Source organism: Diabrotica undecimpunctata, chromosome 1 (genome assembly GCF_040954645.1).
Source record: "Diabrotica undecimpunctata isolate CICGRU chromosome 1, icDiaUnde3, whole genome shotgun sequence".
NCBI lineage: Eukaryota > Metazoa > Arthropoda > Insecta > Coleoptera > Chrysomelidae > Diabrotica > Diabrotica undecimpunctata.
In genome coordinates this window covers 43,807,945-43,824,171 of record NC_092803.1, presented here as the reverse complement: position 1 = coordinate 43,824,171, position 16,227 = coordinate 43,807,945, and the positions used below count along the sequence as shown (strand labels likewise).

At 33.3% G+C, this 16,227-nt stretch overlaps 1 protein-coding gene across 1 annotated transcript in view; it reads left to right on the top strand.

Moving 5' to 3' along the window:
* LOC140442373 (fat-like cadherin-related tumor suppressor homolog) overlaps positions 1–16,227 on the top strand; it is a 965,522-nt gene that overhangs the window by 660,074 nt on the left and 289,221 nt on the right. Inside the window, exon 4 of the mRNA XM_072533469.1 lies at positions 1,347–1,408. Within this exon, the coding sequence (XP_072389570.1) occupies positions 1,347–1,408 (62 nt within the window). The remainder of the gene's footprint in view (positions 1–1,346; positions 1,409–16,227) is intronic.

The window sequence follows — 16,227 nt, the reverse complement described above, 5'->3', positions numbered from 1 at the left end:
AACGTTGAATCTATTGGCAGCAGAAACGTATATCCACCATAAAAGTATATAGGAATGGGCGGTTAAGCAAACGGGCTATTTCACAAAAGGCACTTATACCAAACAACGGTAATTCTTCGAACTGTGGAGGGTGTCATGTAATGGCGGCCTACTATACATTTTGGTTTCAGAACACATACCACAAATCCATAGCTATCTAGATAACCTCTAATATTTTAAAACGATAATATTTAACAAAGATTCACGATGAAGTCTGAGAAAGTAAGACAGCAATAAGGAAATGTTGATAATCTCCTTTAACTACTTAGTATTAAAAATAACCTGATTTTTCCTTTCAATTTTAGTAATCCATTAGATATAGTATTAACCTATGGTAATACAAGAAGGGATATAAAATCAATCGGACATCAGAAATCAAAGAGTAATTAATAAAATATACACAAGATAATATTTTAACACGAGAATATTTAGCAATGGTTCGCGAGAAGTCTAAACACTTCGAAAGTAAAATAGCAATAAATAAATGTTGATAAAATCTAAAAGAGCAATGAATAGGTAAAAAAATCAGTCGCAGGAGTCAATGAAGAATAATAGAGGATTTATAGATGTGACAAAAGTTATAATCGTTATGGAATAAGTGATAAAATTATCTTTACCATTGCACGTAATATTATTCGACAAAAGGACGAGAGATGAAATAACCGAATAGTATTTAACGGCCAGACTAACAAAAGATAGAACGAGAAATATTTAGATTTAGATGTAGTGACAATCTTATAGTAGATACGGGGTATAATATATATTAGTGCAAGAGCCAAAGAGACACCCATAGCCAAAAATGTACGGAGTCGAGCAAAATGCGTAAATGTTATCATAAAAACAAAATTCTATTTATCTATTTGTATTACTAGATGCAAATCATAGTCTCTTTTTTCAGCATCTCTGAGTATATTTTTGTTTTATTCTTAATTTTGTGACAATATTATGGGTTATATGATGCAGGCTTTATATTTAGAATTAATTTTGCTTTGATGCTCACTTTGCTAGTTGTATTATTTAAACAATACACGTAATTGCATTATTTACTAATATAAATTTTTTGTGTTATCATTATGGAAGTTACGCCTATGTCAATTTTTGTACTCTCTATTTCCATTAGAAGGAAAACTCATCCTTTAAATAACAATACTATGTAAATTAGATACTTCGAAATTACAATAAGTTTGTTTAAGCAAACACTTCTCCGGGATTAGTTTCTCATTCATTGAGTAACTTTCCTAATGAAACAAATTAATTGAGTCGGTCTGGTTTGTGTTATTTCCATTAAAAAGGGTTCCTTGTTTCAGGTATCATTACGACAACATCCAGAAAATTGGATAGAGAGGCCCAAGCGGAACACATTTTGGAGGTAAGTGAAATTTTATCTTGATAAAATGACGTCTTGTAATTTTATTCCGTTGATTTGTTTGATGAAAGAGTTTAGACACAAAGGAATGCTAGTAACTTATAGAACCGTTTGTTGGGTAGGTTATAGGAACGATGGAGAATTCCAAATTTGATTTCCATATTTTTAATATTTATTTAACGGGTTTGTGTTCACTGACACTATTCCCTTTATCATCTTTAATTTTAACTGATTATTTATTTTGAGAGGCTAATTATACATGTTTTAAATTACCTGTTTTGAGAACAAATGAAGAAAATTTAGAACTGTTTACTTGTTACTCTCCTTCACATGGAGATGTGAAGGATACTTCATATTCTTCCAATATACTCTCATCAACAATGGATTTTATTGCCACATGGAACGAACGCTAATTTCTCAAATATTATTATTGCATGTATAGCCTTAATTTCTTATTTGACATCGTAATTCATTTACAAAAGCACGTAACAGATCAGAAATAGTGGTCGGTAAAAATCAAACCAGAGGTCCTAACGCTTCAAGTCGCTACAAACCGGGTTAGTGTCAATAAAACGGTTATTTTGGATTTGGTGGTTTTACTTACATCCAGAACTTCATTTCGTTCCTGTATAACCAAAACTTCAATTCGTTTCTGATCAAATATTGTATACACGCGTACGATCATGTTTAAAAACCTTGCCAATTCGTATTTTTAATGCCCCTGCTTTAAAACTTCAAAGGGACCATAGCTAAACAAAGTTCTTAATCAGGAAAATATTAAAGCTTGCTTATTTTTATAGTAAATAGAACTTCATCTTTATTATCCAATCTTAAAAGGACTTCTTCGTTATGCACCCTGTTCGTCCAAGATATTCTGAGCATCCTACATCTCAAAGGCTACCAGTTTTTTACACGTGGGACAGGTAAGAGTCCAAGCTTCCATGACATCATACAAAATGCTAAATACATAGCAACGCAGTATCGCAGCACCTGACTTCGTAGCGTCATGCTAAGGTTGTGACTACCAAAAACTGGTTTCGATTCTTTCAAAAACCTCTAGCATATTATTCTAGTTTTCAGTAAGCTGGCAACCAGATATTTGTAGGATTAAACTGGTTCTACTTGTTGACCATTCACTTCCAATGTGCCACTGATGTTTTTTATTTTTGAGACCCCCAACCACTTTGTTTTTTCTACATTCACATTAAGCCCGAAATCAGAACGTATGGATGCAACTCGATCGAGCAACTCTTGTAAACTCTCCAGAGTGTCTGCAATTACATCGGTTTGGTCGGTTTCCTTAGTTTATTTTTATACCATTTATCGTCAGTCCTTCTTTGCTATTATAGAGGGCATTCTCTCTTATTTGTTGCTGTAAACGTTGAATAACAGCGGCGATAGTATGTAATTATGCTAACCTCTTATAATTCTGACCTCTTCATATAACTCATATAACTGGTCATCAACTTTTATTTAGGCAGTCTGGTTTCAGTACAAGTTGGCAATTAACTTTCAATCACGATTGTACAGGTCAACCTCTTTAAGAGCATCCAGAAGATTTACGTGTTGGACACGATCGAAAGCCTTTTCATGATTTGTAAAACAAGCCTATATTGACACTGACATATCCGTAGATCGCTGAACTCGGATCTGAATATTAAAGAAGGCTTCTCTTGTTACGAAATCTCCACAAAATACAAACTGCATGTCTCTCATAAAATATTCATTTTTTATAAATTCTAATATGAAGTACATTTAAAAATATTTTTCAACACATGGCCCACTGGGGTAATTAGGCGGTAATCTAAGCATTTATTTGCTGAATGTGTTTTAGGCAATGTGATAAACATAGATTTCAGCAAAGTTGTAATTTTTCCTCTTAGGTAAATCAGATTAAACATTTTTACCAAGATATTCAAAGGGTCTGCATTTTTTATGACTTTTAAGACTTATTTCATCGTGTTCTACCCCTTTATTATTTTATAGATATTGACAATACGTATTTAACCTCTTCTGTTGTTATATCTTCTCCTTAGCATTCTCTCGTACATTTTTAAACATAGGCCTCTCCCAACTCCTTCCATCGATCTCTATCCTGAGCAACATACCTCCAATTTGTTCTGGCTATTCTTTTTATGTCGTTCTACTATCTCACCTGTGGTCTTCCTCTTAGTCGTCTACATTTGTAAGGTCTCCAATTTGGTATTGTGGAATTCTAACGTTATTCTTTTTGTCTAGTGGTGTGAACTGCGAAGCTCCATTTGGCTTTGGCAATATTTGTTGTGATATCCTCAACTTTTGTTTTTGATCTTTCCCAGTCGTTCCTTTTTTTATCTGACAATAACATTGCTCCTTTCAATGTCCTTTCTGTTATGGCTAATTTATTCATATTTGCCTTGGTTAGGGTCCAGGTTTGACATCCATATGTCATTATAGGAAGGATGCATTGGTTGAACACTTTGATAAACCTTACCTTACGTTAATTATTGAGGTAGTTTGCAGTTCTTCACTATCCTCTGAGTTTTCCAAATCCTGTCCATGCCAGTCTTGCTCTTCTAGTGATATCCGCACTTTGGTTCTTTTTGTCAAGTATCAGAGTCTGGCCTAGGTAGATCTATTCCTGGAATTGTTCTATCTCACTCCAATTTATAGTTAGTTATACGTCTGGATCATCTGTGTTGGTCCTTGTTTATGTTGTAATATTTATATTTAGTATAATTTGTAATTCCTCGAATGTGCTTACTATAATCACAAAATTCTTCGAAATATACGTGCCGATTATCATTCATTGAGATTTGTGACTGGTATTTGGTATAATTTTACCAAGATTGTCTAACAAGATGCCTGCTTCCTTTTTATTAAATAATCAGGATGCTTCTTTAGTACGTGTATGCATATTGAAAGTGTTGTGTTTAGCATCTATATCTTTTATTTCTTGACATTTTTGTGACAACCATTCTTGTTTGTCAGTTTTATTTTTTTGAATTTCTTGCTAGTACCATTCTCGATACTATTAATAATATCCGACCTCATTCATACTTCTTGATTGCTTCATTCTTGTGAGCGCTTTTCTGTTCTGGCGCGCAAACACGTACAATGTGGTTATGTGTGGCCAAAGCTTTAATGTTTCTTTGACCCTATCTCGCCAGGAACTAGTCAAGGTAGGAGATTTGGGCTTCATGTTCTCTTGATGTCTAGCATATATATAACGAGTTTATTACAGCTGCCGCCGTTTCTCGCAACCTAGCTTCTAACGCTTGCGATCGTTCCACTCATCTACTTGTAGACCCCTATCTTCCATTGCACCTTTTACTTCTTGTCTCCACGATCTTCTTGGTCTTCCCTTTTTCCTGCGGTTGGTGGAGATCCACTTTAACATTCTCTTTGGCCATCGTTGATCATTCATACTTTCTACATGGCCATACCATTTCAGCCTTTTGCATTCTATAGTTTCCAGGACGTCAATGTCTATGCCCATACGCTTTGTGATTTCAGTATTCCTTACTCTATCTCTTTTAGTGAGTTGGCAACATCTTCTCCAATAATTCATTTCCATTGCTTTTATTTTGGATGCGTCATTTTTATTTATTACCCAAAGCTCTGAACCATATGTAGCAATGCTTTCAATGATACTTTTGTATATCCTAATTTTTGTGTTTCGGGTGATGTGGTTATTCCAAAGTATACTATTCAGTTGACGTATTGCTGACGTATTGCGTTTGATGTCTAGCAAACTGGTGTAAATTGTTAAAACTTCAAACTGTTATAGAGTAGTATATTTCACTAGGAAACAGCAAATTATTTTTTTTGTGTAGTACATTCGTGCTCCATTTTACTAGTTTTTTGCTAGATTTTCATTATAAATGTTTATTCTCTCGCACACTCAAAAATCTGCATGACAGGCTCTTTGAATACATACTCGGTGTTAACGTCACAAGTGACAGGAAATTTGTAATTGGAGAAGCATTAGAACAACCGCTATATTAGCTTTTTTTGGTAAAATTGTAGTACTCTCATTAATTTACAGGACATATATGAAACTAAATAATACTCATCATATTTCTTTGAAGTCTGTTTATAAAACTCAACAAAACAAACATACGATTGATAACAGCGGTGATGTTTATCACGCCAGTATTTATATAAATGTACAAAAATGTTTAGGTGTGCCACACGAGACCCATCAATCTCTGCCCACCCATTGTTTTGCGTGATATTTTTACCTGGTGTAATGAACACATACTTCATTCATATTTCTGTTAATCCTCGAGAGATTTTATCAGGGTTGTTTTCACATTTACGTAATCAAGGTAGTGGACACTGAGAAAAATATTACCTGATAATATTATAAAAAAAAATATACCCGATCCCTGATTGTAGATATTCTTAAACTTCTAGAAATGAATGTTAGACTTACTCACAATCTATTTTATTAATGCTTGGACGACCGGTTTCGAATACTACAATTTGCTGTTTATCTTCAGGTCTAGGGTAAGGTTAACTTAAAATGATGCCGGTTCAAGAAATGTGGTTACATAAGCGCGTATTGGACTCTCGTTTATGCTATGATGCTGTCGGTGTGTAATGAAACTGAGGATCATGCGTGCACCATGTACGTGGTGAAAGACGAAATCCACAGTTTTGTGTAGAACACCACTTCAAGCCCATCTCTAATTTTCGTCAGAGGGAACATAACAGCTAAGCGATATATAGAAGAACTTCTGGAACCTTATCTCATATATTACCTTTAGACGCTCCAATATCTACTTTTTCAGCAGGATAACGCAAGACCACACATTACGACAGTCACCATGAACTTCTTCGAACAGGCTGGAGGCAATCTTTTGAATTGGCCCCCAAGATCCCCAGACTTATTCTCAATTGAACACGTATTAGACATGATGGGAGCAAAACTTAATTTAGAGTGAGAGCACTTTGAGAGGAGCTAATTAAGGCATGAAACGTGGATGATATTCATTATTATGTAATAATTTATATTGAAAAATGAACGGTGAAAATCAACGTTAAAATGGGAATCATCCAATCAATCGCTGATTGATCAAAGATGATCTGGTGAGGGACAATGAGACAGGGCATATTTCTGAATCGAATTAATTTTAGTATTACCGAAATTAGAAACAGGGAAAACATTAATTAGTATGTATAAAGTTCACCCTGTATAGGGATAAAGGAAAAGAAAATGGTGAACTCTATTAAAATAAAACACAACTATCATATTTATTTTAGTCATCAAAAGTTAATTCTGCTGATATTTATCAAAAATAACACTAAACAATTCCTATTCAGCTCGACAGCAACTTCGAGACCTGTTGGAATAAAAACAAAAAAGACAGTTCATGCCACAAAGTTTAGGAAAATATCTAAGTTGCTTATTTTGTAAAGTTCAGAAGCAGACGAAAGTTTTCATGATAGACAGACATGTCGATTATAAACTTGGGAAAAATACGAAACAGGCAAAAGACGTTGTCGACATGCAAGGAATAATTTGCCTACTAGAGTAAAGATATTTTGTTTTTTTGGAGAAATTGTAAAGACATATCGCAATAAAAATTTGACCAATATTTTAAGAGAACATGACATTTATACTCAATTTCCTATATGTAAGTCACATACTGAGTTCCGGGGCTGTTTTTTATCTTTTTAAGTGAGGTAGAAGAACGTCATGCATGTAAAATTTGGATTATAAGAAAAATAGGAGATAATCGTATAGGAGATTGTGACTTGTCAATGTACAGACTCAGAAGTGATCGAGATGAACATATTTGTGGTAGAGAATCACGCTTGAGAATTTAAATTGGCGGGAATACCGATATGTGTGCTTTTAGAATTTTAATTAGAATGATTATTTGGCATATTTTTTTTATAAACACGAATAAAATTCCCATGAACGTTACAATTTAATTAATCAATATGAAAAAAATAGCAGTTTATTTAACCTGAATTATTACTAAATAGACTATGCACAAACTCACTAGTATCTATTAGGTTCTATTAATTTATTAAACACATATTAACGTGTAGCATCAATTGCATTATACTTTGCTTTGCACTTTTCACTTAACTAACTAGAAAGGCTTTTTTTCTTGAGTTTTCTACCCAAATCCTTGTTGTCAAGGAGCTAGATGGCGTTAAAATTGACGTGTTAAAGGAGTTTTTGCTCGTAACTCTTGTAAAGTTTTCGCTAGTCTAGGAGTATCAATTTCTAGACTCTATAGTACCAAGAGGCGTTAACAATGCTCCTTAGTAGTTTATTTTGTAATCGCTGGATGATGTCTAAATTTTTTTTCCTGGCGCAAATCCACAGCTGCATGCCATGTGTTTATTAACTTTAGTATATGTTTATACAAAAGCATTTTGTTGTAGATTGATAGGGTGGATTGTCTTTTTAATACCCAATACATTTTTTTGTACTTGATGTTGAGCTCTCTTCTTTTTAACATGGGTTCTCCAGCATATCCTATAGTCATAGTCTAATGTAGCCAAACATTTTTCAGTATCAGTCCATGGCATTTAGTACTATATACACTGACAGGCTTGTCGTTTTTTTTTGTTTGTCAAATGAATATGCGCTAACATCATTTCGTTTAATTTAATTCGTCAGCATTTAATCCAGTTGTTATGATTGTTAACAGAGGTTTGCAGTTTTTTTATTGCGTCTTCGTGACCTTTATTTAAACAAACACGACTGGTCCCAACATACTACCTTAGGGTACGTTTGCATTGAAGGCTTTTTCTTGCTCAAACCGAAAAGCTGTATCCAAAACTTGTGATTCCAATCATTCTGTGTATTTCTTGGGCAAAATCTATAATAATTTATATTTAAGTCCTTTGCGCCAAAGGGTATCAAAAACTTGCACCACGAGATTCAAACTTTCGATGGTAAGGAAAACGGTGGCCCAAACTGTCTTCTCTTTTAGTGACCTATCTATTATATCCATTATTCTATGGACTTGGTATATCGTTGATGACTTTCTAGAAACCGAAATTGATGATATGAAATTATATTGGTGAGGTAAGTCAGCTTTCCTGAACAGGAATTAAGAACCAAGATCTGAAAATAATTAAAAGTCTCTACTGGACAGCAAATCTCAGAGTTGAAGGTGAACACACTGACTATGTGAAAATCATGCGTATAGTGAGGCAAGGCTGTATTTTGTCTTCTCTAATCTGTATTCTGAAAGAAATTAATCAGGTCTAGATCATTTTGAGACGTGTTGTGGTATTCTGGGTTTGATATCAGATTCTGATCTTTCTCTGCTTATTTAGATAATTATTAACTCATTAATATTCATATAGTCTTACATTACTGACTTCTTTCAGTATTGGTAAGAAATAGTAAAGAATAGATCTATCTGTGTATTGCTTGTTTTAAATGTTGTTGTGTTGTATGTATTTTCCTATCCTTTTTATTTTTATGATAAGCCTTCTACATATGGTATTATTTTTCCTTCAAATCCCTTCTTGTGAGCAAATCTAGTTTGTTTTTGTATTTTGTTGTTTCCTTTCTTCAATCTTGTGAAATTCTTTGTTTTTCAAATAACAATGTATAATCATTTTTTGTTCAAATGCTAGCAGGTTTTTTATTTCTAGAATGCATTTTCGTTGGAGCAGGTGTTTTGGGCTGTATATGATTCTCTTTTTGATATTTATGTTGTGGTTTAAGTGATAATTTGAATATCTATCCTTTAGTGTGGGTTGGTTTTCTGTAGACTTTAGTTACGTATCCTATATTCTCCTTTGTCATGAACACATCCAGAAATGGTAGTCGGTTGTTGGTTTTTTTTTTGATAATGAATTTGAATAATTCTTCTTTACAGTTACTGTTCATCAAAAATTTGTTCAATGCTTCTGATCCATGGGAACCATGGAGCCAACTGGAGAACATATCATCTACCTACCTATCTCCACTATACTGTGGGTTTTTAGCAGATGCATCAGTCTCACAATATGAGAAACATGCAATCAACGAGGCAGAATCAATCATTTTAGAAGCAGAAATAGAGAGATTTGAAGAAATACTGAATATATGCAACATGATGTGAATCACAGGTGAATGAATGGTGCGAATCAACCTTTATCCGTATCCATAAAAAAGGACCACTAACCGTATGCAGCAATTACAGAACCATTGCCCTTAGTTCTCATGCAAAATCCTGCTACATATAATTAATTAACGGCTAAAGAGTTTTCTACTTTCAGAGATAGTCCGAAGAACAATGCGAATTCGTACCAGGGAAAGAAACGCGTGAGCAGATATTGAACACCAGACAGATAATAGAAAAAGCGAGGGAATACAATATATAGGAATGCTGCTCTGTTTAGTAGATTACATAAATGCTTTCGATTCATTAAGATGGGATCCTCTCTGGAGTATAATGGGATATATGGGAGTGCATAACCACCTAGTTAACCTAATAAGAAATCGCTATGATAAAAACTAATGCCAAAGTTAAAGTACACGGAACACATTCAAATGTGTTCAAAACAAAAAAGGAAGGAGGATGAAGGAATCGCTATAGGAGGCACAAAAATCAGTTAATTGCGATACGCATATATACCAGTAACGAATGAAGTCGAAATAACTACCATCAGCGAATGACTTAGCCGGATAATCAAGGAATTCGGACTTCAGATCAACACCAGAAAACAAAAATTAATGATCGTAAACAGGGCAAATAATAATCTATCGCACATACACCAAATGGCGAATTTCGAAGTAGTTGACGAATTTAATGGCGATAAATCCTCAGAAATCAAGCGAAAGCTAGTAATAACCCGAAAGGCAACAGTTAAATTAATTAAAATATGGAAAGACCTAATAATATTAAAGAATATTAAGCTCAGCTTGGTCAATCCTTTATTTTCCTCTTGCTAGAGTATACAACTGAAACATGGACTCTTAAAAGAATCGATAGAATAAGATGAAAGCCTTTGAAATGTGGTTCTATGGAATTCTACGCGGGTCCTGGATAGAACACAGAACCAACCTCTCAATTCTGGACAGGCTGTTAAAAAAGTAAATTACTTCGATCACGTAACCAGAAGAAAGGAGACTGGGGAACTATTGGTAGTAGACGGAAAGGTAGAAAACCAAAGACCGAGAGGAACATCTTTAACACGACAGGCAGACCAAATAAAGACTCTGATGGGAAAATCGCTAAAATACAGCCCATTTAGCACGAGATCGCAGCTAATGGAGACAGCAAACTCATACTATTTAGAGTGTTACCACGTCCTGAGAAGAGCTCAAGGATTGAGGAGGAGGAACATTGTCCTGTAGCTTTTAAGCTTGGTTTTGCAGTTTATTTAAATTTGTTTTGATAGGCCAGTATCCGAGTGTTGCGTTCTGCACATACGATGACCTTTATATAACAATCGAGGTCATCGGAAAGGAAGAAGAATGTCTATATTCAATCTAGATCCCATTGGTTTTTCAATATCAAATTCATATTAAAATAGAAAAAAATCAAAGCCAGAGGACTATATAAAACTTTATTTTAAAAAGAAGTAAAATCAAACATAAATATACATAAACAAACATACAAATATAACTAAACAAAAATATCTACAAACTTAAATATTAGTTAATACAAAACGACACCAAAAAGACAACCATTTTAAGGATAGAACACTGATGGCTCAAACAAAGCGACAAAGTATTTAACAACTAAAAGACAAACCTATTATAATAACCGCAAACATACTATACATAATAAAAAGATATTACACATCGAATGTATTATGAAATACGGCAGGCATAAAGAATTCCTCAAAAAATGTCGAGTCTAAATAAAGACGCAACGCAGTAGAATAATTTTGTATATATACCACGTTTATTATTAATATAAAAACACACATGAAATATAATCGGTGTTAACAAATACAAATATACAATACAGTAAATAAAAAAAAACAAATGTAAAATGTTCTTAATTGACAATGTTCAATCGCTTCACAAACTGAGATAAAGTTCTAAACAACAAATAAGAATTTGCAGCAAATGTATCTACCAAGTGAACGGTACTTGAGATGATGCAGCAACAAGATATGGTGTATACAATATATTGAGTATATTATGTGCTTTACCATGTAGCAGCGAGCACTAGCACATTCCTAAGCCAGGAACTGTCTTTCTCACAAGACCGAAGCAAAGTGGCGTAAGGTAGGATGCACTACCTTTAACCCAAACACACGTCTGTGTCGTTTTGCAGAGGGAACTCGTCTCTTATTTCAAACACACTGTATCATTTAGCAGATGGAACTCAACTTGTAATGTTTAGTTTTTAAAACAGCTGTTTTTGTACAAGGAATCTTGGCTAAATATACGAAGAGAATCAAAACTAAAACAAAGTCTGTTAATATTTTATAAATGTTTATATACATTTACAAAACTGTAACACCGAGAAAATTTTAATGACTAGTGACAAAAAATGCGACTCAAAATAGCAGTTAAATAGACAAACAACTCAAACACAAAACTGAGACGAAAATATATTAAAACATGGAATTAGGTTACATACACGATATTTATATTTTTATTAAACTGAAAATATAACCGTTATAATAACAAAACTATCCCTTATTTTCTCTAAAATCTAAAATCCCTGTCACTTGTGTTTATTGGGGCATAAAATTTTCGATAAACTAGAATTTTGGTATGAAGTGTTTGTCTCCGACGCCTAATCCGTGTTTCTGTTAACGGTGCACGGTTCTGTCAATAAATAGGGATATGTTTGTGAAAAATAAATCCCCAAAACTGTTTTGGATGATTAAATTTTACGCGAAAACGAAATAAAAAATATTTGAATGAATGGATGGATAGATGATTATATATATATATATATATATATATATATATATATATATATATATATATATATATTATATATATATATATAATAACTTTACACATTACATAATATAAATTTAGACTTACCACATAGTAAAGTTTGTTCATCTTGTTTGATTTCCTTAAAATCAATTTTTGTTCTTTTTCAGAATCATCATTATTCTCTTTTTCTTTACCGACATGTTCTGCCTAAGCGTCTCTCCCAGGTCTTCTTTGGTCTTCCTCTTCTACTCCTTTCAGGAACCCGCAAATCGGCAATTCTTCATATTAGGCGATTAGCGTCTCTACGTTGAAATTGACCAAACCATATTCATCTTGGCAATAATTGGTGCCACCCCTAGACTTTCCCTAATTCTTAATATTATCCTTTTTTGTCACTCCACCCACCCATGTAAAGATTCTTATTTCTGAAACATACATTTGTTGTTCCTCGTTCTTTTTACCTGCCTAATATTCAGTTGGGTACATCATAGCTCGTTCTATGGCTGTTTTATAGAGTTTTTCCTTTAGATTGACGTTGGAATTCTTCTATCTATTGGAATTACTCTATAATACTGTAATAAAAAATTATGGATATTGAAAGTGGCGCAGTCGAAACGGGCTTTTCACTTTTAAACTTGTGTATAAAATTTCGATTTTTTTCCAATGTTAGAAAAGGAGATCATTTAAAAAATTGTGATGTTTAAATTAAAACTGAAAGATAATCAGTTGAAGACTTTATATTAAATAAAGTCTCCATCAACCTTCGATTAGTTTTTATGGCTCAAACTCAAATTAGTGCTATTTCCGCATACTGCTTTTGACGACAACCTTTCCTCGAAATGAATGTCTTTGAATTAAGAGATGTGTGTTTCAAACTAAATCCATCAGCTCAATTCTTGGTGCAGATATATACACCGATAACAAAGGGCTGCACTTGTGTATATTGAATTGCTCTTTAACTTTGTTAAACAACTCTATAAAGTTACTAAGCTTTAAAGGGTGAACTTGTGTCATTTCACTTTGGCAGTTTTACCTTCTAGACGAACTAAAAGCTACTTTCTTATCACGGTTGCTGTATTCCCTTTCGCGTTCCAATTCGAATGCTTTCCTTTATGGGCCTTTTTAGTCAGGAAGCTAGACATGAAACAAAGAGTCGGTTTTTTTCGTCTTTTTAATATACCTTACTCAATTTTGAGTGTAGGCTACTTGTTTTAATATTTTTGTGTGTTGGGTATTATTGAGTGTTGTGTTTTACATTCACTGATATTCAAATTTCAGGTCTATGTCTACTACCTCCCCATAATAGGACAAACAGCAAAGAATATATATATATATATATATATATATATATATATATATATATATATATATATATATATATATATATATATATATATATATATATATGTCGTGGGCAATCGTGAAAAGTCTAGTCATTACATATTGCTGGCAAACGCTGTATTCCAATCATTATTACTTTGTTTGACTGAAATTATTTGCCATTTCAAGGACTGCCGTCTACGCTTTAGGCGAACGGTGTTACAGTCCGAATGATTTAAGCTTAGGTTTAAGTTGTTTTTAACTCATTCATTTCATCATAATTCCACGGGTTTTTGGCGTCTTTGTTCACTTGATAGTATTGGTTTACTTTTTCATAAAGTACACCCTTGTGGATATCCATATTTATATAGTAATAAACACTTGCAACGAGATATGTGGTAAAATCTTAATTCGAACGGCTGAATTGACTAAACATACAACCGTCAGACGCTGTTGTTTAAATTGTTGAATTAAATTGACTGTGCTGGTTAATCGTGGTGGTAAATAGTTGTTCGATAGGGTGAAGAAATAACTTATAAAATGAAATCTCTTCACACGTTCTTTATTTTGTGCTCTTATGTCAACATATGGAAACATACTACCCTTATAAAATTGTAATGACTTTGCCTAGGGCTGACAGGGTTGCCGGCTAGGCAAATTAAAACTTAGGACTAAGAATTTACATATAGGTACATAGAATAGAAATATTTTAAAACAACAGAATAAAAATATTTTGAAACAATTTTAAACAGCTGTAACGTTCAATCATTAGGCTGGTATCACCGTTTGCCGTCTGCCAGGGACGGCAGTCCCTGAAATGGCGCATAATTTCAGTTAAACAAAGTAATAATGAAAGTAATGACGTGTTACACCTATTGCCTGCGACATATACATATATATATATATATATATATATATATATATATATATATACATACATCGATAAAATGTAACTTTCCCACACCTTTAGACGACATGCTGCCCCGACTGACTGCTTCATTTTTCCTGCGAATGACGCGACTCGTACTGTCTCCAACACACACTTCAAATCTGGACTCATCACTCCATTGTATTGAATCTCATTGCGACTGAGTCCAATCTTTATGCTATTTTGACCATTTTAGTCTATTTTTCTTTTGTGCTAATGTTAAAAGTGGCTTTTCCTTAGCCTAAAATAAAATGAAATTTATTAAAAACAATTCGTACTAAATTTTTCAACTATAAAACTTACTTTGTAAGTACCAAATCCTAATTTGTGGGCCTCTCGGTGACATGTTGATCTAGAAACGTGTTTTTCAATAACGTCACTGCATAAAATCCCTAACTCCATTTGCTCGTCGATTTTTTACTATAATACGTCTTAATGCCCTTCTATCTGCTTCGGTTATTTTACTTTTTCGTACATTTCTAGGTTTTGTGACGACCTAACCTGTATTTTTGTATCTTCTGACTATATTTCTTACACTATAGCGTGACTATTGCAACATATTCGCGATTTTCGAATTGGATTTTCCAGAATTAAAAAATATAATAATGATTGAACAAATTTTCTCATAACTTTACCTCGACCCATTGTACAATCCACAAACGGCAAAAAGCTCTACAATAATACAAATTACATTTGACATTAACTGACAATATTATTGTTTTGATGTCATTTTTCCATAGCTACCTCTGGATTTAACGTAATTATGAAAAAATCAACGTATGTTGACATAAGTGAATACATAGCCAGGGTTTAGTGATTTTTTTTTGTTGAAAGTAAATAAAAAACCATAAGGGTAATCGTTTTAATAAATATTAATAAAAACGCCATATTAATTAATATGGGAACTTATAACAACCTGCAAAGTATAATTTGTTTATGGTAATCGACTTAAACTGCAAATTCCATAGGTGGGCCAACTCATATGGGAAGCGGCACGTATATATATATATATATATATATATATATATATATATATATATATATATATATATATATATATATATATATATATATATATGTATATATATATCTTCTTCTTAGAGTGCCATATCCCTACGGAACGTCGGCGACTACCATGCTTATAATATTGTTATACTGATCTCGGTCTTGCGCTACGTGTAGCAATTGGTCCGCTGTCAAACCTGTCCACTGCCACAAATTCCTCAACCAAGAGAGTTTCTTCCGTCCTATCCATTTCTTTCCTTCGATTTTACCGTTGAGAATTAGCCGAAGGAACTCATATCTTGGTCCTCTGATTATATGTCCAAGATATTCTAGTTTACGCCTCTTAATAATATTTAATAGAGTTCGTTGATGTCCCATTCTTCGAAGAACTTCTTCGTTTCTGGTTCTACTAGTCCATGGAATTTTTAGTATCCTTCGATACAACCACATCTCAAACGCCTCGATTTTATTCATGATATCGGCGTTTAAAGTCCAAGTTTCACATCCATATAAAAGTACAGACCACACGTAACATCTTGTAAACTTTTCACGGATTTCCAAATTTAATGAGTTATTGGATAATAGAGGCTTGAATTTTTGAAATGAGTTTCTTGCCTGTTCAATTCTACATTGAATTTCGAAGGATGGATCCAGATTTTAGGTAATCCAACATCCAAGGTATTTGAATGCAGCGGTTGTTGGTTTAATATATATATA